This window comes from Bos mutus, chromosome 9 (genome assembly GCF_027580195.1).
Source record: "Bos mutus isolate GX-2022 chromosome 9, NWIPB_WYAK_1.1, whole genome shotgun sequence".
Taxonomy (NCBI): domain Eukaryota; kingdom Metazoa; phylum Chordata; class Mammalia; order Artiodactyla; family Bovidae; genus Bos; species Bos mutus.
The window spans coordinates 19231755-19257750 of record NC_091625.1 but is presented as its reverse complement, the minus strand read 5'-3'; the positions used below and the strand labels follow the sequence as shown (position 1 = coordinate 19257750).

The 25996-nt window shown below is 38.2% G+C and overlaps 2 protein-coding genes across 2 annotated transcripts in view; one reads left to right on the top strand and one right to left on the bottom strand.

Annotated features, from left to right (window-relative positions):
- The window catches only part of SH3BGRL2 (SH3 domain binding glutamate rich protein like 2), a 169877-nt gene extending 165889 nt beyond the window's left edge, over window positions 1-3988 (bottom strand). The window contains exons 1-2 of the mRNA XM_070377151.1: window positions 3935-3988; window positions 264-476 (exon numbers count right to left, since the gene is read on the bottom strand). Coding sequence (XP_070233252.1) covers window positions 264-476; window positions 3935-3988 — 267 coding nt within the window. The remainder of the gene's footprint in view (window positions 1-263; window positions 477-3934) is intronic.
- Window positions 670-25996, top strand: part of LCA5 (lebercilin LCA5) — a 61536-nt gene continuing 36209 nt past the window's right edge. The window contains exons 1-3 of the mRNA XM_070376234.1: window positions 670-815; window positions 17439-17819; window positions 22895-23424. Of these exons, the coding sequence (XP_070232335.1) occupies window positions 17627-17819; window positions 22895-23424 (723 nt within the window). The 5' untranslated portion in view covers window positions 670-815; window positions 17439-17626. The remainder of the gene's footprint in view (window positions 816-17438; window positions 17820-22894; window positions 23425-25996) is intronic.

Below are 25996 nucleotides of genomic sequence, written 5' to 3'. Positions count from 1 at the left end.
CATATGTCATTCCATCTCAAACCCTTTTTTAAAACATGGGGCGCTTTCGTCTTTCACGAAAGCCAGGACTTCGAGGCAGAAGAATCATTATGGTTACTCTACATCCTCTTGAAAATCAGCAATTTCAGTGCTAAAAACAGAGAAGCGACTGGCTTTTTCTAACTTCAAACCAAGTGAGTTCCAAAAGCGATCTGAGACAATTTTCAGTGTTTTCAATTAGGCAGTGGCTCATTTTTACAATTCACTTCACCAGAGGCCTTCACCTCCCAGCCACCCACGAAGCCCCTAGACCCTCCTGCGGCCACGACTGCCTCCGCGCAGCCTAAAAGGGGCCGGGCGCGCTTCTCTGGGCTGCGGCTTGCACAGCTTCGCCCCTCTCCTCTGCTGCCACAGCTAGAGCGGTCAGCCAACGGCCGCCTTCCGTTGTACGCATCGTTCCGCCTTCCAGTTCCACCGAAGCCAATGGAAAGAGAATCCTGTAGCAACAGAAGCCAATGGGAGGTCGGGGGCGGGCATATCATTGGCTGCTCGCGCCCCGCGGTGCAGTCTGGGCCTCCGCCTCCGTTACCCTGGAGCCGAGGTCGCCGCGCCGCGGCCGCCCACGGTTGACTGTCTCCGCCCCTGCTCTGGCGCCGTGTTCAAACCTCCCGCACCCCGGCCCCCTCCGCCCCCGCCCCGCAGCTTCCCCTTCCCCCCCCGCAGCCTAGTCAGGCACCCCCATCCCCTCTTTAGCCGACAGACGCTGAGGCCCCGCGGAGGAAGGCAAGGCGGCGGGGGCCGAGTCGGTGCTGAGGAGGGGCCGGAGGGGGTTGGAGGTGGGCTTCGGGGTGGGCGTGGAGACAAGGGGGGAGTTGGGGGTGCGGGGCGAGGCCGGGCTTTAGGGGCGCTGGCGAGGTGGCTTTCGTGGACTGGCGCCTGCGAGTGGACTTGTTAAAGGATTAGGAATGGAGGAGGATTTGGGGACGCGGGGAGGAGAAAGCCCCTAGGAAAGTAAATCTCGAGCCCGGCACTAGGAGGGTCCCGGGAAGAGGGGAATTTGAGGGGAACGAGTTGGGGGGAAAGGTTGATTTGGTGATCGGGAAGAGAAGGAAGGGAACGCATTGCAGGAATACTTAGGGGTTCAGAGTTATTAGAAAACCCCAGAGGCCTGTAGACTGAAGATGGGAAAGGAGGACCAGAGTCCAGAAGGGGAAAGAGGCTGTGAGGCTTTGGGTATCTCTGGGATGATAAATGATGGGAAATGAAGAGTGGTTACCGTGGAGAGGATCTTTGGTGCAGGCTGTGAAATTTTTATGACTCCTTCAGAGATGGGATGAGAGGAGGAATGAGTTGGCCCCCAAAATTGCCTTTTTGGCGTAGATGAGTTGGAGTGGGTGCTCAGACACTTGGTGTTTTAAGTTGGCAGGACCACGGGATAGTGTTTTAACACTGGTGAAGAACACGGGTCCGATTCACCTGAGCTGCATCTGCTCTCTTGGACTCACCTGGGCTTAATCCCCTCTCATTATCTCACCTGAACGTAAATCCCTCTCATGCACTTTGTGGCTGTGGATAATCTACAAACATCAATTAGTAACAGATTCCTGGCTGGGAACAAATGACTAGCATCATATTTTCCCATTTCAGAATGGGAATGGCATAGATATCGTGAAGATTAAGTTTATTGAGACTGTTCACATCTATACCTACATAAGTGAAAAAAGAATTGGATATTAAATAGTCTGCTCTGAGTGGTGATTTTCAGTCGTGAAGCACCCCCTTGAAAGTCTGAAGAAAGTTTTGGCTCCTGTCTCTACAAAAGTACACTTGGGCACCTGTATGTTTATGATGGTCCTTTACTTCAGGTTAAGAGTTTGGATTAGGTATCTCTTTGGGATCAAAGTCATCATTTAAATGATTTTTGTTGTTGTTGAAGGGGCTTCAGGCAATTTGGAAAACAGTAAAACAGAAAAGGATACAGTTCTGGAGATTACTTTTTTTCTCACTTTAGTGTGGTTATTATTTTAATCTTTTTCAGTTGTAGTTTTACATTTGAATTTTATATTACTGTTCTAAATATTTCACTTTAGGATTTTGCTGAATCTTGACTTGCATGTTTATTCAAAACATGAGAGGAAATAATTTGTTTTGATTCTCTTAGGTTGACAGAGCATCATTTTAGATGTCAGAAACTATCTGTGACTTCAGAAAAGTGATTTTTCTTTTGTCAGAGTCGCATCTCTTCTGTTAAACAATCATGGAACCATAATTCTGTATGACACAGTGGAGGACTGTTAGGATCAACATGCTAATCTCTCTCCTGGTTCTTCTCCTGCCTGTCATTCCTCATCTCCTGTATGGAATCCTCCTCTATCCACCACTTAATTATTGTGTTTCCTCATAATTCAGTCTTCTGCCTTCTGTTCACTCTGTGTTCTTTTCTTGGCTGAGTTCATTCTTAGGCTTTTGATAGTCTTTGCTTCCACCTTCCATATTTTTGTCAATATACAATGCATTTTTTTTTAAAAATCTCTTTCCTGGAACACTTGAGGTAGCTACAAATTTATATAATTGATTTTTTGGTATTTCCACATAGATTTCCCATAGGCATCCTCAACTCACTGTGTCTGATATCAAACTCATCAGGTTTCCCCGCCAAATCTATACTGTTGAATGGTACCATATTCACCCAATTTTTCAAGGGTTTATTTAGGTTCGTTCTCCTCCATATATAATTGGCCTCAATGTCCAGTTTATTTTACTTGATAAACATGTCTAAATCAATTCTACATTCTGTATTTCTAAGTTACCGAACCTTAGTTCAAACTTCTATCATTTGTCACCTGATCTCAAGGCCAGTTGTTATTATTCCTTAAGCTTTATTGCTCTCCAGTTCTTGGGTTGAGGATGAATCACTGTATTTTTGAATCGTCGTCAGATCTTTGTCGGTGTGGTTATTTTAATCTTATTGAAGATCCTTTGCTTTCAATGAACTTCAGTTCAGTCGCTCAGTCGTGTCCGACTCTTTGTGACCCCATGAATTGCAGCATGCCAGGCCTCCCTGTCCATCACCAACTCCCAGAGTTCACCCAGACTCACGTCCATTGAGTCAATGATGCCATCCAGCCATCTCATTCACTGTCGTCCCCTTCTCCTCCTGCCCCCAATCCCTCCCAGCATCAGAGTCTTTTCCAATGAGTCAACTCTTCGCATGAGGTGGCCAAAGTACTGGAGTTTCAGCTTTAGCATCATTTCTTCCGAAGAAATCCCAGGGCTGATCTGAAGAATGGACTGGTTGGATCTCCTTGCAGTCCAAAGGATTCTCAAGAGTCTTCTCCAACACCACAGTTCAAAAGCATCAATTCTTCAGCGCTCAGCCTTCTTCACAGTCCAACTCTCACATCCATATATGACCACAGGAAAAACCATAGCCTTGACTAGACGAACCTTTGTTGGCAAAGTAATGTCTCTGCTTTTGAATATGCTATCTAGGTTGGTCATAACTTTCCTTTGCATAAAAATCCTTCTTGTAATGGTCTCTTACACTTAACTCTGTTTTACTTATTATTATCAATACTTTATCACTACCTCCAGTCAATACAGTCATTTTAAACCAGCATTGTCCAATAGAAATATAATGTGAGCTGTATATATAATTTTCAGGATCAGCACAAGAAATACATACAGGTGAAATTAATTTTAATAATGTTTTATTTAACCCAAGATATCCAAAATGCTGTTTCAATACATATTGAATATTAAGATTATTAGAGGTATTTTATGTTCTTTTCATATATTGTTTTCAAAATCCCATGTATATTTTTTACTTAACAGCTTATTTCTGTTCTAACTAACTGTATTTCAGGTTCTCAGTCATCACTGTTTTGGACAGCACAGTCATGAACTATTTACAGTTTTTCTCATGCCTTTTACTTCTGCACATGTTTCCTCTTACCGAAATAGGGTCTTCCTTCATCAATTGTCTTCTTTTGCTAACCTTAGCTGTCATCTTGCCCCCACAGAACACAAATACACAACCCAAATCATACTTGTACTTGACCTCTGCTAATACCAAATAACTCAATTTTAGGCATTTTATCCTCTGGCAGTCTTCCCAAACTCCCTTCTGTCCTCTAATCGTAGTTTAGGGTTTCCTCAGCTTCCGTTACTTCCCTTTATCATTAGTATTTAATACTACTTATCTTTCTTTTCAGGCTGGGAGTTTCTTAATAGGGATTAGTTGTCTCATTTTTGTGTCTCCAGCTTTGTCCATAGTTCAGTGCCTGATGGTAGGTATTCAGTAAATGCCGAATGAATGAATATTCTGTGTTTTCATTTGACTGACTGAAGTTTGGGAATACATACTGTAGTTAAGATGCTTTAGTTTGACCCATGTTTCAGTGTGCTATTTAAAAGAAGTTGATTATACCTTAAATCTTAAGTCTAACCTTTACTGTGATCTGACCTAGAGTCTAGAAAACTATACTTAAAACCTAAACACAGTTTGATTTGTAACCAAAAGTCGGTGTTGTGTAAATATATGTAGAATAAGGAACCACTTAGCAACATCCTAGAATGTCGAGAAGTAGAGAAATGGAAACACTTTACTTGTTTCTAATCATTTCTCCCTTATAGGAGAGAAAGAGTTATAGCTTTAATGCAGCAATATTGTTTTTACCTTAATCTCATCTTCAGTTATTTGTGGTTTTGGTGGGAGAGAGGGTAGATATTGCTCGTATCTTTCTCTCCTGGTTTATTTTTATTTCACTCATCTAGTTGGCTATTATGTGAACTCATGCTGGCAGCAGAGGTAGCCAGGTAGCAAAGTTTTATGCAAAGAAGCTGAACACAGGGAAATGACAGGAAATTAACAGTTCTTTGATTTTACATAGGTTGTTTTTTTTTTCTTTTTCTTAAAATGAATTTTTCTTAAAGTCACGTGGATCAGATGCTTATTATGATATTCAGTATACGGTGGACTCTACAGCTTTGGTTTACTTTCTGATTCATTTGAAACTGGATTTGTGTATCCTTTATAGGAGGCAATTCTGTTACTGCAGAAGCTTGTGGTAATCTTTTTTCTGACTTGTGACATGTACTACTTGGGACTTTTAAAAGATGAGTTGGAAAATGATAAGTGCTAGATTTGAAGGCTTTCTAGCATTGCCACAGTAGCACTCCTGGCCACTTTTGGAAGATAAACAATTCTTAGAAATTGAAATTGGACAAGATTTATAGTTTTTGTTTTCATCTGGTTACCCTTGTACAATTAAGAGAAACAGATGAACAACTGTTAACTGACTCATTCTATGTCACAAAAAATTAGTTTAAATTAGCTGGAGAGCTGTACCTGAAGTATAAATCTTCAGTGTTCTCTGTTGATAATTTTTTAAGAAAAAAAATTTTATTCACTTAATATGACTAGTTTATATTAGTCTAATAGAAATGTTTGTAACTCAGGTGAAATTTATTTTGTCTGAAGCCCTATAGGTTATTTCCATCATTTAAAAGTAACCCAGTAAGAATATTCCAACTTTATGATGGGAATGGCTCAGAGCAAAACTTTTGACTTGTTCATTTTCTCCCTTCTTAGGCATTTTAGAGATGTATGTAAGTCTTATACAATTAGTTGATTGTGGGACAATTTAATTTCCTTTAAAATAGAAAGGTACATTTTATTGAATGAAACTACTAATATTATATTCAAAATAGCATTATAGATTAATCATTCACTTCACAAAGATTAATACATGGTATTATGATTATTCTGGTGAACTAGACAGATAAGATTTCTGTTCCCATGGGTCTTATATTTAACAGGAAGAGACAAATGTGAGATTATTCCCAATAGTAACGAAGTCTGTGAAGAAAATAAAGCAGAGTAATCTCACCCTTGTGAAATTCTAAAGGAAGGTCCTAGGTAAAAGGTGCAGCAGATCTCTGAGTTGGTGACATGTTTAGCACGTTAGATGCACAAAAGAATGCCACTGTGGCTGCAAAAGATGAGGGGAAGAAATAAGGCATGAGGTAAGGGTGGAGAAGTAGGCGGGAGGGCCAGATCTTACAGGAGTTTGCAGGTCTGGTTAAGGAGTCTGATGACTATTGGAAGCCACTGAAAGGTATTAAGTAGAAGGTCTGCTTGATGCTGTTTGATCTCTGTGTCAGGTAGCTTTCTGTAACTGGGGCAGCAAGAATGAAAGCAGGATATCAGTTAGGAGGCTATTGCAGAGAGAAGATGGTGGTTTGGACCAGGGCAGTAGCAGTGGGGATGATAAAGAATCATCCAATTTGGAATATATTTTGGAGATAAACCAGCCTGGTTTTACAGATGGTTTGGTTGTGGGATGTAAGATTAAGAAGAAATCCAAGATGATCCTTCGATTTGTGACATGGATAATTTAGTAGATGGAAATGCCATTTAATGAGGTCAGAAAAATAGGAAAGAGTTGGTGGGAGTAGAAAGCGAACAGATCATGATTTTGTATTGGCATGTTTAGATACCCAGCTGGAGTTGTCAAACAGGAAGGTGAATATATGAATCTGGAAGGCAGGGTAAGTGAGGTCTAGATGAGATCACCTAAGAGGAGAGTGTAGATAAAAGAGCGTCTAAAACATGGTGCCTTGTGTATTCCAGCCTTTAGAGATCAGAAGGAGGAGACAGATTCAACAGAAAAGACGAAGAGATGGCCAATGAGGCAGTGAGAAAACCAGGAAAGAGGAGGCTATGAAAGTTATAAAGAGAGTGTTGTAGGAAGGAGGGAATGGGTAGTCTTTTCCAACGCTCTGTGAGGTCAAGGACAAATAGGACAGAAAATTGATTTTTGGATTTCTCCAGGGTGAACGTCATTGTTTGTTTTGATGAAAGCTATTTCAGGGGAATGGTCAAGATGAAAACCTGACTAGTGTGAATTTAGAAAAACGTTGGGAAGGAAGTAGAGGTGTAACGTTCTAGATTATCATATAGTATAATATTCTAGTACAGATTGGGCTTCCGTGGTGGCTCAGTTGGTGAAGAATCTGTCTGCAATGCTGGAGACGTGCTTCGATCCCTGGGTTGGGAAGACTATTTTAGTATAGATAGAATAGTCTTTTATTGGAAGATTGGCGTGGAGAAATTGGGTTGTAGATGCAATAGGGACCTGGAGCCAAGCCATAGCTTTATTAGAGCCTCTTTGTTAGTAGGAATGATCCAGTAAAGAGGGTTGAGTTGCAGGTGTACAGTCCTTGAGATGGAGAGGAGGAGTGGGGAAGAAGGTAGGTGAGTTTAGCTTTTAAAAGGAGCAACAGTGCTTCTTCAGTCTTAGTAGGAGAGCACCACAGAACCGTGTGGTTGCAGATGGAGGCGCCTGTAAAGATAAGGTCGTTCTCACCTGATTGTTGCTATTGAAATATTGAATAGGTCCCTCAACTAAGTCAGAAAACTTGTAGTCCATTTCAGATTTTACTAATTTAACTCTGTGACCTTAGGTAAAATGCCATCTTGGGTAAATCACTTTGTTTTTCTGGGTCTTAGTTTCCTTAATCTATGCAAAGAAAGGACCAATTTCTCAGGGTTCCTTCCAGTGCTAAATTGTTACGCAGTCTTGTATAGTAGTAATTCATGGGTTTTTATTTGCTTGTACTTTGTAGCAAAATTATTAGTTATTATTCTAATAGTTGCATTATCTTGTCTGTATCCATTTCTTGCCTTTCATCTTTTTGGTCTAATACTTTGTGTATGTTCTTTAACTTGTTTTGTTTTTCTGTTTGCTTATTTGAACTGTGTTTTTCTGGCGGTAGTGTTAGCCAGGCAACTGTGTTTTTACAAGGACTAAGACCTAACTTTATAAAAGAAAATTTTCACGAGTGTCTAAATTTCTATTCTCTCAGATCAGATCAGATCAGTTGCTCAGTCGTGTTCGACTCTTTGCGACCCCATGAATCGCGCCAGGCCTCTGTCCATCACCAACTCCCGGAGTTCACCCAGACTCACGTCCATCGAGTCAGTGATGCCATCCAGCCATCTCATCCTCTGTCATCCCCTTCTCCTCCTGCCCCCAATCCCTCCCAGCATCAGAGTCTTTTCCAATGAGTCAACTCTTCGCATGAGGTGGCCAAAGTACTGGAGTTTCAGCTTTAGCATCATTCCTTCCAAAGAAATCCCAGGGCTGATCTCCTTCAGAATGGACTGGTTGGATCTCCTTGCAATCCAAGGGACTCTCAAGAGTCTTCTCCAGCACCACAGTTCAAAAGCATCAATTCTTGGTGCTCAGCCTTCTTCACAGTCCAACTCTCACATCCATACATGACCACAGGATAAACCATAGCCTTGACTAGATGAACCTTTGTTGGCAAAGTAATGTCTCTGCTTTTGAATATGCTATCTAGGTTGGTCATAACTTTCCTTCCAAAGAGTAAGCGTCTTTTAATTTCATGACTGCAGTCACCATCTGCAGTGATTAGGAACACTTAGATCTTTGGATTGCAGTACATTCTAAGGAATGCTTGTTTGTTGTCATGAAGAATTGTAACATAATATGGGATACATATTTTAAAATATGGGATACATTTTTTGGCATAGATGCTAAGTAATCAGAAGCAAGAAAAATATTGTCTAGTGTTCCAGGGACTATTCTCTTATTTTTTTAATTTTATATTGGAGTATAGTTAATTTACAATATTGTGTTAGTTTCAGGTGTACAATAAAGTGATTCAGTTTACATATATCTATTCTTTCTCAGGTTTTTTCCCCATATCACTTATTACAGAATATAGAGTAGAGTTCCCTGTACTGTACACTAGGTCCTTGTTGATTATCTATTTTTTATATAGTAATGTGTATATGTTTGGAGAAAGCAATGGCACCCCACTCCAGTACTCTTGCCTGGAAAATCCCATGGATGGAGGAGCCTGGTAGGCTACAGTCCGTGGGGTCGCCAAGAGTTGGACACAATTGAGTGACTTCACTTTCACTTTTCACTTTCATGCATTGGAGAAGGAAATGGCAACCTGCTCCAGTATTCTTGCCTGGAAAATCCCAGGGACGGGGGAGCCTGGTGGGTGCCGTCTATGGAGTCGCACAGAGTCGGACATGACTGAAGCGACTTAGCAGCAGCAGCAGCAGCAGCAGTGCATATGTTAATCCCAAACTCCTAATTTATCCCTTACCCAGTGTTTCCCCTTTGGTAAACGTAAGTTTGTTTTGAAGTCTGTGAGTCTGTTTCTGCTTCATAAATAAGTTCATTTGTATCGTTTTTCTTTTAGATTCCACTTGTAAGTGACATCGTATGGTACTTGTTTTTCTCTCTCTGGCCTACTTCACTTAATATGATAAATCTCTAGGTCCATCCATGGCATCCGCTGCAAATGGCGTTGCTTCCCTCTTTGAAAGGCTGAGTAATATTCCATTCTGTGTATGTACTCTATCTTCTCTATCTGTTGCTCTGTCAGTGGACACTTAGATTGCTTCCACATCTGGGCTATTGTAAATAGTGCTGCAGTGAGCATTGGGGTGCATGCATCTTTTCAAATTATAGTTTTCTCTAGATATATAACCTGAGGCTGACTTTATCACCTTAAAAAATGTTTTCATGTAGTTAACATGTAATATTTCTAGGGAATATATAAAGGATACATAGCATAATTTATTGTGATTTTTTCTTAACTGGCCATCTTTGATGGAAGAGCCAGACCCTACCTTAAAGGAACTCCTAGTGTGTTTTGCTCATCTTAATTTCCTCATTGTCTTTAAATGGCATCTGTAGCCATTAGTAATTTAGTAATTTTTGTTGACTGAATTGAATAGGTGTATGAATTGAATAGTAGTTTCATAAACTTTGGAAAAGTGATTGCTTGTATCAAGTTCTCTTAAAAGTTTGAGACTTATTATTAGGAATAATTAGCCAAAGATGACTCATCCTGTGGCTGATTGATGTTGATGTATGGCAGGCACCAACACAACATTGTAAAGCAGTTATCCTCTAATTAAATTTAAAAGAAATAGCCATTTACTTAAAGAGTTATACTTGCTGTTAAAGATGTAGATCTGACCATATGTATTTTTCTTCTAGTTGGAGACAACATTAAAATCATATTAAGGATAAAAGAGAATATACCTTTAACATTGAAAGGATGATAGAGTACCCTCAGTGGATGAGAGATTATTAATACAACACATTTCTGAAATAGGAAAGGGAAATGATGCATGGAACAGATTAGAACAGAGAGAACTATGTCACAAGATACTCAAGAGGGAAAGAAGTATTCTGATGTATCCTGCAGATTCTCAGAGAATCTTAGGATTTAAAAAGAAAGGAAAAATTAAAAATGGGAAGAAAGAATAATTGAAAAACTATGAATGGAATAGTTGTGTCTCAAGCCTGTGCACATCAACAGTGTGATTCTCTCTGCCCTTCACCCCTTCCTCTCTTTCCCATTAAAAAATACAGACTTAGTTTCTTCTGGAAATGAAAACAAAGATAACACTTAAAAAGTAGAGTTGCCATGGTGGACATTTGTGTTTGGAGATAATCCCTCCTCTTTGCTAACTTTCAGTAAGTCCCCCGTATAGTGCTGGTTCTCTGCTGTTCATCTTGAAGCAACGTGTGCTTGTCAGGAGGCCATGCTCACGTGCAGTTTTGTTCATTCTTTCCTATGGGTGACCAAAAATTCACAGAAATAAAATTGGCAGGATTTAAAAAGCCTAGGCTAAACGAAGTGAAAAACTGTAGCTATGTGAAACATAATTTCTGCATCAGAAGAGATCTTAAACAAAATGTCTAGAGTGTTCTCAGGGGAAGAAAAAAAACGTATTGCCTCATTAAAGCAAGAATAGAATAATTGTTTAAAAAAATCAAAACAAGAAAGAGTTCTTAGAAACTAAGATTTTTGCACAAATTCAAAAATCCTGGATGGTTATGAAGATAAATTGAGTAAATGTCATTGAAAATAGAACAAAAAGACAAAGAGAGAAAGTCTGTTATTTAACCAGTAGAAGTTTAAAAAAGAGTAAAGGGAAAGTCAATTATCAAAAATGTAACCTAAGCACAATAAGGAAGAGGGAAGCAAAGGGCAACGCAATGAAAAAAAAAAACAAAAAACCTCACACCTATGTGTGCATCTTTGTGACATTTCACTACAGCAAGAGGAAAGGTCCTAAAGGCAACTAAGGAGTTTTTTGTTTTCTTTAAAGGTTTCTATAAAGAATGAGAATCAAGTGGACATAAGTGTAAACTCCTTAAGGCAGAGATTTTTCGTTTTTTTTTTTTTTCATTACTTTTGCATAATGAGAGCACAAGAAACATATGTTGAATAAGAGAACGACTGTCACATCCCATAAGCAGCTCTGAGGTTTTAAAGACAGTGGAGCAGTGTCTCCAAAGTTCTGAGAGAGACTGACTTAGAATTTGGAACCTAGAAAAATAATCAAGTATGATGCAAAATAAAGACATTCTCAGGCATACGAAGACTCAGAGCTTTCACTTCAGGTAACCCTTCCAGAAGAAGTTGCGTGAAAGTATGGAGCAGTGAAACACAATGACATGGACTACTAGAAAAGGTATATTAACACAGAAGTACAATAGAAATAATTCCAGAATGACAGTGGTACAGCAAGTAGAAAGTAATTAGTTTAAGTTAGAATAGGAAATTACTCCAAGAAGAAAATGTCTTTAAGAAGAATAACAGATTTCAGGCTACAGATAGAATGACTAAGAAACTGATTGATATCAGTGACATGGTAAGAAGGATGTTTTTTTCCTTTCAAAAAAAAAGGACAGCAATTCTAAAGAAAAAACTCTGCATAACCAACGTGTAGTTGCATGTTGCAGCCATTTAAAAATGAGATGAGTTAAATCCTTATCTTTCATAGTCTAAAATTACTAGTTGAAGAAATAGTATAAGCGCACTACTATATATAAAACAGTTAACCAACAAGGAACTGCTATAAAGCACAGGAAACTATACTCAATATTTTGTAATGACCTGTAAGGGAAAAGAATCTGAAAATGAATATATATATGTATGTATATATAATTACTGTGTTGTACACCTGAAACTTCCCAGGTGGGGCCAGTGGTAAAGAACTCTTGCCAATGCAGGAGACTTAAGAGACTCAGATTCGTTCCCTGGGTCAGAAAGACCCCCTAGAGGGGCATGGCAACCCACTCCAGTGTTCTTGCCTGGACAATCCATGGACAGAGGAGCTTGGCGGGCTGCAGTCCATAGGGTCACAAAGAGTCAGACACGACTGAAGCGACTTAGCGTGCACGTACACACACTGAAGCTAACACAATATTTTAAATCAACTATACTTCAGTAATAAAAAGAAATAGTAAAAGCAAAAAAGTATAGGCCATTAAAATAGTTGTCCCAGGGAACAAGACTTGGATAATGGGGCAATGGATATTTCCTTTTTTTTTTTTTTTTTAAAGATGCATATATTGGGGGCAGGGGGTGGGTAGGGAGATAGCTAGTGTTGGTACATAGGAGGTGAATGACAGGTAATGTTTTTGTGGATTCTTACCCTTTGCAAGAAAAGTTAGGTGGATTCCTGACTTAGAGGGGATAGGTCATAGGGAACTAAACTACTTCTGCTGTATGCATATAAACAGAAATATATGTTATTATTTTTGTATATATCATATAGTTAACTTTTAATTATGCTATTAAAATTAAAACTGAAAGTCATTGACAGGGAACGTTAATCAGAACTTACCGATCATCTTGTATGTTTGTATTATAAATATAATTATTGATATTTACCAAGTGCTTACTGTGGGATAGTAAATTATTCCATTTAGTTGTCACAGCAGTTTTCTAAGGAAGATACCATTATTATTTCCATTTTACAGGTGAGAAAATTGAGATTTAGATGTAGATTGAGGTTTGCACAGCTGATAAGTGATGGATCCACTTAATTGCCTTAATTCATTATCCTTTTTTCTTCGACAGTTTTTTACGTGTGTAAATATTTTCTTTCATGATTTGCAAAGTGAAAGATTCAGACTGATTTATATATTTCTAATATTAGTCCTTGCCTTTGCTGATTTCAGCTCAAATAGCTAATTGTAACAGAGAGTGAGATTGCTAGGCAATAAAATCTAAGTTCTAGTTTGCTTGGTTTTTTAAAAATATTTTTTTACTAAGGAAAATTTCAAACAAATACAAAACCAGTGATATTAGAGTAATGAAGCCGCAGCTGTCACAGTTTTTACATTGTTTTACTAACTCATGGCCAGTCTTATTTAATATATACTTTTACCTCCTTCCCCGTGGATTATTTTGAAGTAAACTCCAGGCATTATTTAATTTTATCTATAAATATCTCAACATCTACCTTGAAATATAAGGACTCTTTAAAAAAAAAATAACCATAATATCATGATCTTACCTAAAGCAATAGCAGTTCCTTAATGTCATTAAATATCTAGTCAGTGTTTTAATTTTCTTTTTATAATTTTGCAGAATTTGTTTGAATTAGGATTGAAACAAGGCTCATAGATGGCAGTTGTTTGTTTTCCTGAGGCTTTTAAAATATATAGATACCTTTCCCTATCTCTTCCTTTTCTGCTTGCAATTTATGTTAAAGAAGCCAGTTGGTCCTACAGAATTGGCCACAGAGTAGATTTTGCTAATTGCTTCCTTGTACCTCTGTCCCCTGAATTTTCTATAAATTGTCATTTCAGTTTAGAAGCTTGATCAAAATCAGATTTTATTTTTCTTGTAGAAGGAATCTATTACCTCAGTGAAATTGTTGCATCTCCTCTGGAGGCACACTGTCTGATAATTTTCTGTGGTGTTAGCCATTAGTGAGCATGATCTAGTTTCATTATTTCGTTAGTAACTGCAAAATGACAATGCTCTAATTCTGTCATTCGAATAATCCCCTTTTTAATTTACTAGCTAGAGTAATTCTGTAAAGAAATACTTCCTCTTATCTACTATTTTGTTGTTCTAAGATACAGCTTGTAACAGTGTAGACAGGATACATGTTGGATTTTTTTCCTCTTCATGTATCAATTTTCAGATGAATGAGTTGGTTCCTTAGTATCTTTCAGTGGTAACTCATTAGTTTTTTAAAATAACATATGACCTCATGAATTTAAACATGTTCTATGTGTTTTAATCCTTTGCTGATACAGTTCTTATTGAAGATGCAATTGTCCCATCGTTGACTGGTCAGAGCTTCCTGGAGCACTGTCCTGAACCCTTCTGACAGTGTTTCATAGCTTTCTTGCTCTCTAGTATGACCACATTTCTAGATTGTAGGATGGCACCCCTCTCCAGTACTCTTGCCTGGAGAATCCCATGGATGGAGGAGCCTGGTGGGCTGCAGTCCATGGGGTCGCTAAGAGTCAGACATGACTGAGCGACTTCACTTTCACTTTTCACTTTCATGCACTGGAGAAGGAAATGGCAGCCCACTCCAGTGTTCTTGCCTGGAGAATCCCAGGGATGGGGAGCCTGGTGGGCTGCCATCTATGGGGTCGCACAGAGTCGGACACGACTGAAGCGACTTAGCAGCAGCAGCAGCAGCAGAATAATACCAGCAATGCAATTATTGAAAATTGTTTTTAGAAAAATTTTGGACCTCTTTTGTCAGTAGGATCATCTTCCTAGGGATTGTGTTCTTTAAAGTTGTTAGTACTGGTTAATGTGTGTGGCTTTGCCGCCAACTGTATATATGAAAGTGAAAGTGTGAGTTGCTCATTGAAAGTTGCTTTGTTGGGTCTGACTCTTTGTGATCCCGTGGACTGTAGCCTCCAGGCTCCTCTGTCCATGGGATTCTCCAGTCAAGAATCCTGGAGTGGGTTGCCATTTCCTTCTCCAGGGCATCTTACCCACCTAGGGATTGAACCCGGGAATCCTGTATTGCAGTTGGATTCTTTACTGTCTGAGCCACCTTCAGTTAGATTTTCTTTTGATTCATAGGAAATGCTTTTTAAAAACCTAATTTCCACAAAATATGATTTCCAGCATTGAGTCTACAGAAGTTAAGGTAAAGAAGTGTAACTCCTATCCCTGTCCCTCAGCTCAGCTTCCTCCCTTCCTCTGCAGCTGTATCGTCCAGTCAACTAACCACCAGTGCATTTGGCTTTTAACAGTTGAAGTTCAACATAATTAAAAATTAGTTCCTTTGGCCAGTTAGCGAGCGGCAGAACGCTCGGCTCCTCCTTCACGGGCCCCCGTGAGCGGTGAAGAAACGCAGGGGCGGCTTCTAGGTGCTGCCGCCGCAAATTAAAAAAGAAAAAAAAAAAAATTAGTTCCTCATTCACTCTTAGCACATTTCAGTGTTCAGTAGCTGCATGCGGCTAGCTATCATACTGAACTGATTTTAAAACATTTCTGTATTCTAAAATTGAAGTATGGTTGATGTACAGTGCTGTGCTAATTACTGCTGTACAGCAAAGTGACTCCATTATACATATACATACCTTGTTGTTTTTTTTTTTTATACATACCTTCTTTTTCCATTATGGTTTATCATAGGATACTGAATGTAGTTCTTTGTGCTGTGCAGTATCCATTCTATATATAAAAGCTTACATCCGCTAACCCCAACCTCCCACTCCATTCTTCTCCCAGCTCTTTCCCCCTTGGCAACCACCAGTCTCTTCTCTAAGAATATTTCCAGTCTTGCTCATAGTTCTGTTGGACACCCCTGCCCTGGAGAACCCATTGTGTTTTCATGAACTGTATAGTTTATTCCTCTACTTTTTAAAAATATGCAAGTTATAGATATGAATTTATAACCCTCCTTCAATAAGTGGTAGCATACTACGCATGCCTTTTTCCCTCTTCCTTTTCTTAGTGTCTCTTGGTGATCACTGCAGACTGCAGAGATTATGCAGAAGTAGTCCTCATTGCCTTAAGAGCTTGGTAGCACAGTACTTTGGAGAAGGAAATGGCAACCCACTCCAGTATTCTTGCCTGGAGAATCCCAGGGACGGGGGAGCCTGGTGGGCTGCCATCTATGGGATCACAGAGTCGGACACGACTGGAGTGACTTAGCAGCACGGTACTTCGATGTGTGGGGGTGTCCAGTGTGGGTAGCCGGTTCCCTGCTGATGGTCATCGGGATGGACGTGGTCCTTTCCCACTGCAGTGCCGCAGTGAACAGCAGTAATGCTGCCTTGTGTATGTCTCTTTCATTTATGACCAGGCCCAGTATTCTTTTAACACTAATTTCCTCAGTGGACTTTATTTCTTCTAAATATTAAGAACAGTTGTTCTGATTATAAAAGTAATCTGGTTTCATTTTACTAGAAAATTAAACTCTGTTAAACAGACTAACTTATCTAAAATTCGTGTTGCCCAGACAGAAATTATTTTTGTGTACATGTATACCTTGGTTTTTGCAGGTGTGTGTGTGTGTGTTTTTTTCCCCCCAGTTCCTGAGTTCAGTAAAAAAGAGTACTCAGCATTTTTCAATGACTGTAGTGGAGATCATATTGTATACAACACTTTGAATTTTTCCTTTACCATAAGAGTATAAGCATCTTCCTTGTTAAACTTTTTGTAAACATTTTTGACATCTGCATAATATTATGCTGTATTGATTTTTTCAATACTTTTCTTAATTTTTTATTTTGCAATGGTTAGACATTTAGGTTACTTTTTTTCTTTTTAATTGTGCCACAGTCAACATTTATGCATAACTTTCCTCCTGTTTTTAGGGTAATTTTCTTGGTATCCAGGAGTAGAATTATTGGATCAAAGGTTAAAAGCATAATTAAAGTTTTAACCTATTTTGCCAGCTTTTTTTCCCCAGTCTTGTCTTGATACTCAGTTTGGAAGCAGTGAGTGTTATTTTGAGGAATCTTTGGAAATTTGATAGATTTAAAAATGATGCATGAATTTGAATATTTTTTGTGCCTATTTTTGTATTGCCTGCTGTGGGTCTTAACATGTATTTGCCCATTTATCTTTTGACCTCCTATCTTTCTTGTGGCGTGATATGAGGTATTTATTGATTGTTAAGGATGGTCATGATTTTTCTGTCATGTTGCAAATATTTTTCTTCAAGTGCTTTAATTTTATTAATTTTTCTCATGGTTCAGTTTTACATTTTTATGCAGTCAGTCTTAGATATTTTTCTTATTTTTGTTAGCAGGCTTGTTCTTTACCACATTTCTCCCCACCCCCACCACCAAAACCAAAAACTGGTGACTTTATTATTCACCTAGCATTTGTGTTTGTTATAAATCTTAAGATTCAAGGGAGTCAGATTCAGTTATCATTTCTTCAGAAGCAAGTGTATGTCAGGTACTCTAGATGTTCTCTGTCTAGTCTATGACAGTCTATCTTTTCTCCAAGTGCTGTAGACAACTATGTATGAAAATACAGATGATTTAAATTATGGCCTCTTTTTAAATTCTAAGCAGTATGTTATTTTGCTTTTGGTATCTTTCATTGTAATTAACTCTTGAAATCTATTTCATGAAATATGATGAGTTTCCCTCCCTCTTCCTTAATTGTAGAGGAAAAAAGCCGATCTTCTGGTTGCTATTGTGAATTGTGGACTAAAGATACATAGAGAAAACAGATAGTACAGACCTGAATATTATCCCCAGGATCTGAAGACTCAGAAATTGCTCTTCAGGCTTGTTGTGGAGTTTTCTGAGAAGAGTCTGTGAAATGATGTGACTAGAGACTATTTTGCAAAGCCATGGGGGAAAGAGACAGAAGTCCAGCTACTGATCGAGAAGGTAAGACAAGCAGAAGCCATTACTGTTCATCTGATTTTGGAACTACTCCACAGTCTTCTGGCCGGTCGTCGCTGGTGCATCCCTTCCCACCTGCAAGTATTAAGGGAAAACATGATAAAAAACAAGCTTCAGATAGCCAAGTGCATCATCACGGTAAGCATCCTTTAAAAGACTCCAGTAGACCTAGAATATTCATTCTGAGTGCTTAAGGAAACCTGTGTGAATGAGAATAGGATATATTTTTATAAATGTTGTTTACAGTGTACTATCCTTTGTTACATTCACAGCCATACTGTATCCAGAAGAAAGAACTCTAACTGAGGTTTCTCATTTTTGTTTTCGCTTGTTCCTGAATAAATGATTGTCTTGGGGTTTGTAAAGGCGGAAAAAAAATCACAAAACATTTGTACCTTTCTTTATTTTCAGAAAGTTGTGAAAAGCATGGATATAAAGTGGTTAAGGGACATTTTTATAGATTGGGTAAAATTACTTCTACTTACTGAAAAAGTTCAAACTCAGCTTAGAAATGAAATTTGGGACCACCAGTCTGTTTTCTATTAAATGGTGTTATAATGGAACAGCATAAATCTTTAGAAATAATTTTTCTTGTTAGAATGTTATTAGGCTGGAGCTAGGTATTAATACATATTTGACTGCATAATGTTGTGGAAATCTCTTCATCTTAATAAATCCCTAGTCAAGAAAATCTGTATGTACTTAGTAACAAAATATGTAAGGACCGCTAGTACATCATAGGTAAGCTAAGGGAAATGAGGTTTTATTTGTTGTTATTCAGTCGCTGAGTCGTGTCCGACTCTTTGCAACCCCATGGACTACAGCACGCCAGGCTTCTCTGTCCTTCACTATCTCCCAGTGTTTGCTTAGATTCATGTCCATTGCGTTGGCGATGCTGTGTAATCATCTCATCCTCTGCCACCCCCTTCTCCTTTTGCCTTGGGTCTTTCCCAGCAGTAAAATGAGGTTTTATAGTATCGGTTAATAGATACAATACAGCCATCACATTAGTAGCTTGCTGCTGCTGCTGCTGCTAAGTCGCTTCAGTCGTGTCCGACTCTGTGCGACCCCATAGACGGCAGCCCACCAGGCTCCCCCGCCCCTGGGATTCTCCAGGCAAGAACACTGGAGTGGGTTGCCATTTCCTTCTCCAATGCATGAAAGTGAAAAGTGAAAGTGAAGTCGCTCAGTCGTGCCCGATTAGTAGCTTAGAGTGGTAAGATTGCAAGGCAGGAAGTAGTATGTAAGCTGAAAAGGAAAACAGGTGAGGTCATGAAATGCCTAGAATGTGTTAAGATAGTGACTGTTTCTGTGGGGGGGATAGTTAGCTATTGAAAAGTTCGAAGCAGGGGTTTGATTACATTTGCCTTTATAAATTTTTACTTTGAAAAGTAACATTTGCCTTTTTAAAATCTGCAAAGAATGTGTGTTCCTTTTGAAAGCAACCTTTTCGGTGAATCCTTGATCAGGCTTCCCAGAGACGTTGACACTTTTAACAACTTTTAACAACAACTTTTAAAAACTTTAATGAGTTTTTTTCTTTTTTTTTTTTCTATATGCTTTTTTCTGGTATGTTTTTGTTTGTTTATTTTTGCTACAAGTACAGTGCTGCAGGTTTCATAGTCTCTTCCTCCAAATCTGTCTGTGTCATTTTCTTGTTTTGATTTTGTGGTTGAGAGCATGATCTGATATTAAACTTTTGCTGCATAATTAAGAATAAACAGACCTTAGGGTTGAATCTTAGAAAATGACTGTTTATTCCCAAGAAATCATTCACATACCTTGGGAATTATTGGTAGAAATACTTTAATTTTTCACTCCTTACCTAGAAGCAGTTTTATTTAAGAAGATAATTGAGAAAAGGCTGTGAGAAACATTTTGAGTATCACCCAGAAAAATTTCAACCTGACTTGTAGTGTTTTCTGGTTTGCATTGTCTTTTCAATTAAAGTCTGTGGTAATATGTCTACTTTAGTGCAAGCCAACAGGGCCAAACTGATAACGTCCTTAAACACTGATTTCTTTTGGCTTAAGTTGGCAATTATCAGTGTGTAGACTAAACTGAGTTTTTCCTGGTGGCTCAGACGGTAAAAGTGTCTGCTTGCAATGCGGGAGACCCGGGTTCAATCCCTGGGTCGGGAAGATCCCCTGGATAAGGGCATGGCAACCTACTACAGTACTCTTGCCTGGAAAAGTCCATGGACGGAGGAGCCTCACAGGCTTCAGTCCATGGGGTCACAAAGAGTCAGACACAACTGAGCGACTTCACTTCAGACTAAACTAAGGAAAAACCAAATGTGATTTAAAAAGCATCTTGAACACTTGAATTTGCAGAATTTCACATTTGGTAACATAGTCTTCCTTCTTCCTTTTACATTTTCAGCTTATTTTATTATTTTGGAAATAAAATTTCTGCTCTATCAGGAGTTACATATATAATACAATTTAATAATAATTTAGGTTATACATATTTATATATTGCATATTATGTACATATTCTGTTTCTCATTTTATCAGTAATATAAACGTACTAAGTTTTTGGTAGATGCATAGTTTATCTTTGTTACATGTTTTTTTAATGAGTCATACTATAATTTTAACACCTAATGGAAGGAAAACAGTATTTGTCCGCCCTCTTTTTGGTGGTAACTTAATAAGGGGGAGATGAAGAATGATATATACAACAGTCAGTTATCTTTCTTCTGAGTGTTACTAGCCCTGTATTTCATCTTGATCGTTTTGAAAATGAAAGAGATAGATGAAAGGTGAGAGATATTTTTTGAGTTCTGGTTAATAGAATATAGTAGAAAACAATGTTCAGATTTTTAGGATGTCAAATGTTGGTGGCAGAAGCCCTTTTTGTCTGGCTATATCATAGAATAAGATATTAATGGAGAATTTGTGACCTGATTCATATAATATCTGCTTCTGCTGCTAAGTCGCTTCAGTTGTGTCCGACTCTGTGTGACCCCATAGACGGCAGCCCACCAGGCTCCCCCTTCCCTGGGAAATCTAGGCTTTCACTTCTCAAATTAAGTTTCCATGTGCATAAGATCTTATTTGCTGAGCAATATAATTTTATACATAAAAATCAGATTTGGGATGATTAACATTTATTCTTATGTACAACCATTTTTATGTATAAAGTTTCTGTCATTCCAAGAGCTGAATACATACTCTGTAATAGCACATAGACACTAAAACTCTGTTCACTCAGTATGTTGGGAAAGAAAGAAAACTGAAATGATAGATACTCCAATTTAAAATTGGAGCAGTTTCTCCAATGGAAGTATTATGCAAATCACAAATGCAAGCCACACATATAATTTTTTATTGCCACATTTAAAAAGAAAAACAGGTAGAAAGGTGGAATTAATTTTAATAATTTTTATTTAACCCAGAATATCCAAAATATTATCATTTCTAAATATATATAGTTAGTATAAAACATAGTGTGTGGAATATTCTGCATTCCTTTTTTTTTCTTTGAATTAGGTGTTTGAAACCTTGTGTGTATTTCAGTTATGGACTCAATTTGGATCACCCACATTTCAGTTTTCAGTAGCCACATGTGGCTGTTGCTGCTGCTAAGTTGCTTCAGTCGTGTCCGACTGACTCTCTGCGACCCCATAGACAGCAACCCATCAGGCTCCCGCATCCCTGGGATTCTCCAGGCAAGAACACTGGAGTGGGTTGCCATTTCTTTCTCCAATGCATGAAAGTGAAAAGTGAAAGTGAAGTAGTTCAGTCGTGTCTGACTCTTAGTGACCCCATGGAGGACCCCACTAGGCTCCTCCGCCCATGGGATTTTCCGGGCAAGAGTACTGGAGTGGGGTGCCATTGCCTTCTCCGCTACATGTGGCTAGTGACTACTATATTGGATAGCATAGTTTCAAAGTTACTAATAGGCTTTCCTTCATTTCTTTTTATTACTACTTCCTTTCAAATATTCAGGCATGTATAGAGCTGTAATCCCAAATCAGTACACATTTAATATACCCTCACAAAATTTCTGTCTCTTTAAATGAAACTTTATAATGTTAAATTGTAAACATGTTTTTCTTTACCTTTTTACATAATAAAATCCATGGCTCGTGAAGTAGGTAGGGAAAGATTGGATTTTCTAGTTTTTCTTCATTTTTTCCCCTCTGGAATGCATTTCCTTCTAGAAAAAATGCAGTCACTTTGGAGATTAAAGTTTGCTGTTCTCCACTATGGCAAACTTCCAGATGCCTCTTTTAAAGGGCAGGTGCTCTGTATATTGAGGCCAAGGTTTAATGAACTTTGAGTAAATAATATTCAAAATTTTTGTGAAATGTGATATGTACACTTTAAAGATTTCGTGTGCTTTTATTTTTTTAGGCTGGAGTCATTTATCTTGTTCTTAAATTATGCCAGATGTTTTTTATTTGAACATCACACAAAAGAAAGCCTCTGAGAAAGCGTTTAGAATCACATCTGTACTGCTAAAGTGTTTTCCATTTTCAATCACTGATACATGGGATTAAGTTCTTAATACTGACGAGAGTATTTTTGGAGAATTTTTGTCTTATACGCATACTTCAGTTAATCCTCACAACAAAAGGAAAAATAGACCTGGAAAGGGTTTAAGTTGAATTGCCCAAGGACCAGTGAAGTGGTAACTCCAAGTCTCAAATGTTCTGTCATGTTGTCATCATCTTTCCGGAAACAAAGATTTCTAATTAATTTTAAAAACCATCATTAATTAATGAGATTAATTAATTAATCTAATTAATTTTAAAAAACCATCATTTCAAATTATGATCCCAAATATCTTGGCACAGATGACTTGATTATCATGACATTTTGTATTTATTAGGCACCATGCTAATGCTGACGGTGACCATCTTATCTGCAGAGGTAAAAATGGTGGAGCCTGGTGTTGCCATCTTTTAAAGCAGTGTAAAATAATTCCTTGTAAACCAGGAGATATTGTTTTGCTGGATCAGAATATGTTTCTTGAACTGTCTTAAAAGATTTCAAACATTTCTTAATAAAAACAATGTATTAAAAGCTCTAAGTAAAACCAAATATTTAAATATTGTAAAATCATTTAAAAAAAGTTTTAAAAAATGTTTCCTTAAAGGAAACAAAATGACTAAAGAATGTTATGGAGTCACTTGTGTTAGGATAAGTCAATAATTCTACATCTGATACAGCTTTCACTTTACGTTATTACTGTTTCTTTTTCAGCCCCTAGGAAACCAAGCCCTAAGTGTCCTCCAAACAGAAAGGGAGTCCGAGCAGGATTTCGCTCCCAGAGCCTCAGTAGGCAGCCATTTCCGAAAGATCCTGATCTTGTTACAAAACAGGTTCTTGCTGCAAGACTGCTAAAAATCAACGAATTGCAGAATGAAGTAACTGAACTCCAGGTCAAGTTAACCGAGCTGCTAAAAGAAAATAAGGCTTTGAAAAGGCTTCAGTACAGGCAAGAAAAAGCCCTGAATAAATTTGAGGACACAGAAAACGAAATCTCACAACTTATTACTCGTCATAACAATGAAATTACAGCACTCAAAGACCGCTTAAGAAAATCTCAAGAGAAAGAACAGGCAAATGAAAAAAGGGCGAAAGAGACAGAAGGTGAACTACTTAAGACCAAAATGTCCTTACAGAAACTGAAAAAGATCTCTGAAGCTAAACACCTACCTGAACGAGTTGATTTAGCAAAGAAACTTGCTTCTGCAGAGTTAAAATTAGATGACACAGAGAGAAGAATTAAGGTAAAATTCCCACAGTTTCTAATTGTGCTGTTTTGTGTTATTTTTCATTGGGCATTTGATGTGCACTTTTAAGACTGCTTATTGCAGTTCAGCATTTGCTTGGAAATGAAATCTGATTTTTTTTTTTAAAGTATCTTTCTGAGTAAGAGATTAGGAAAAATTTAAGATTTTATCTTTAAGAGCAAGATGTGAAAGATTGTATACATTGATGGGCCACATGATAATAGATGTTTAATTCCCAAAATCTTAGCTATTTGGGGGAAATACACTGTTTGATTATGTGATTATTTCTTTAAAATTGAAAATGATACTATAAGAGCTATGCTAAGTCACTTAAGTTGTTTCCAACTCTGTGCGACCCCATAGACAGTAGCCCACCAGGCTCCCCTGTCCCTGGGATTCTCCAGGCAAGAACACTGGAGTGGGTTGCCATTTCCTTCTCCAATGCATGAAAGTGAAAAGTGAAAGGGAAGTCGCTCAGTCGTGTCCGACTCTTAGCGACCCCATGGATTGCAGCCTAACAGGCTCCTCCGTCCATGGGATTTTCCAAGCAAGAGTACTAGAGTGGGGTGCCATTGCCTTCTCCGACTATAAGAGCTATAGTATATAAAACTGACATTTGGGGCCATTGTGTAAGAAATGCCACATGAATAACTTCTGTTTTTATTTCTTTGAACATTTGTGAAAGATATATTTTGGGGCAGGGTGTGCTTCTACTCCCTCAAGTAAGACTTGATGTGAAAAGTGGGTGGAATGATGCTGAGTTAATAGTCTGAGAATATAGCAGATCTTACAAAAAATTTTTTTTTCTTGAAATTAAAGGAAAAGAGTACTACCCCATGACTGTTATATGGAGAACGATATTAGATGCTACCTGATATATATATATATATATATATATATATATATATAAAAATCTGTTTAGAAAGTAAAGGTTGGGAAAAAGTATGAGAATAATGTTTGCTGTAAGAATTCTTTGAACAAGAGAGAGTCAGAACTATAAACTAGCTTCTCTGCAATGTATTAATTAGATGTTTTTAGTACCTGGTATATACATAGTACTTCTTAGTCTATATAATATACCAGACTCTATATACCAATGCCCTGCCCAAAGAGAGTGGCTTATTAAATAGAGTATATATCAGTGGCCAGAAAAAGAACTTAGCTTATTCTCAAAAATTAGCAACCATTAACTTTTGCTTCAGTATACAGAAGATATCTTATTGCATAGGTTCCACCAGTGATCAAGTCAAACTGCAGAGCAAACATATGAAAACTTACTTTGTAGGACCATTTACCTACCTATGTAGTGGGGTGAGGGTAGGGGATAGAAGCAACTATTGTCATGAATAGCTGACGTTTATTTTTAAAGGGAAGTACAAAATGTGACCATATGGATTTTAAAATTAGGAACCAAGAGCGCAGAAGGTTGATTATTAAGTATGGTTAAAAACAACCCACACCTCAGTGTGTATTTCTGTAAAACTAGAGAGAACATGGAATTGTAGTGCACACGCATGTACGCACACACCCCACACACGTATACTGCAGTTCTGTCTTATAGCCTGTTATGAAGGGGGTTGTTGGAATGATAGAGGAGGAAAGAAAGAGAAGGAAGAAAGGAAAACTTGAACAAATCTGTGGATTCTGTGTTGTAGATGGAGTTGAATGATGTGGCTACCCACTTGAGGGCATGAAAATCAGTCATCTGTGATAAGTGTGAAAGTATTAGTCAGTCAGTCACGTCCGACTCTTTGTGACCCCATGCTCTGTAGCCCTCCAAGGTCTTCCGACCACGGGATTCTCCAGGCAAGAATCCTGGAGTGGGTTGCCATTTCCTCCTCCACGGGATCTTCCTGACCAAAAGGGATTGAACCCGCATCTCCTGTGTCTCCTGCCTTGCAGGCAGATTCTTTACCCGCTGAGCCCTCAGGGAAGCTTCAGGTCTTTGAAATACTTACTGTATAGTGTTCTCAATACTTAGGTTTTTCTTACTGGAATAAGAAAAAAATAAATTGGTGTTAATTGTAGATTTACATGTATTTAAAAAAATTAGATCACATAGTCCCTCCATCCATTTTCCCCAGTGGTAACATATAGCATAAATAGACTATAATATGTTGTTGTTCGGTCACTTTTGCAACTCCATGGACTGTAGTGCACCAGGCTTCTCTGTCCATGGGATTATCCCAGATAAGAATATTGGAATCGGTTGTCATTTCCTTCTCCAAGGAATCTTCCTAACCCGGGGATTGAATCTGTGGCATCCACTGATCTGTTCACCATTTCTATAATTTTTTTAAGAATGTAATATAAACAGAATCTTCTAGTATTTAATCTTTCAAGGTTGGCAGATTTCATTTTTTCTCTTGAGCTCCATCAGAGCTGTTGCATGTATCAATAGTTCGTTCCTTTTTTATTCCCAAGTAGTAGTCCATGACATGGATATCAAGAGTGTTATGGTATATCCTGTTGAAGGAAATTTGGGTTGTTTCAAGTTTTAGTTATTAACTAATGAAGCTGCTGGCTTCTCTGGTGGCTCAGACAGTAAAGAATCTGCCTGCAATTCAGG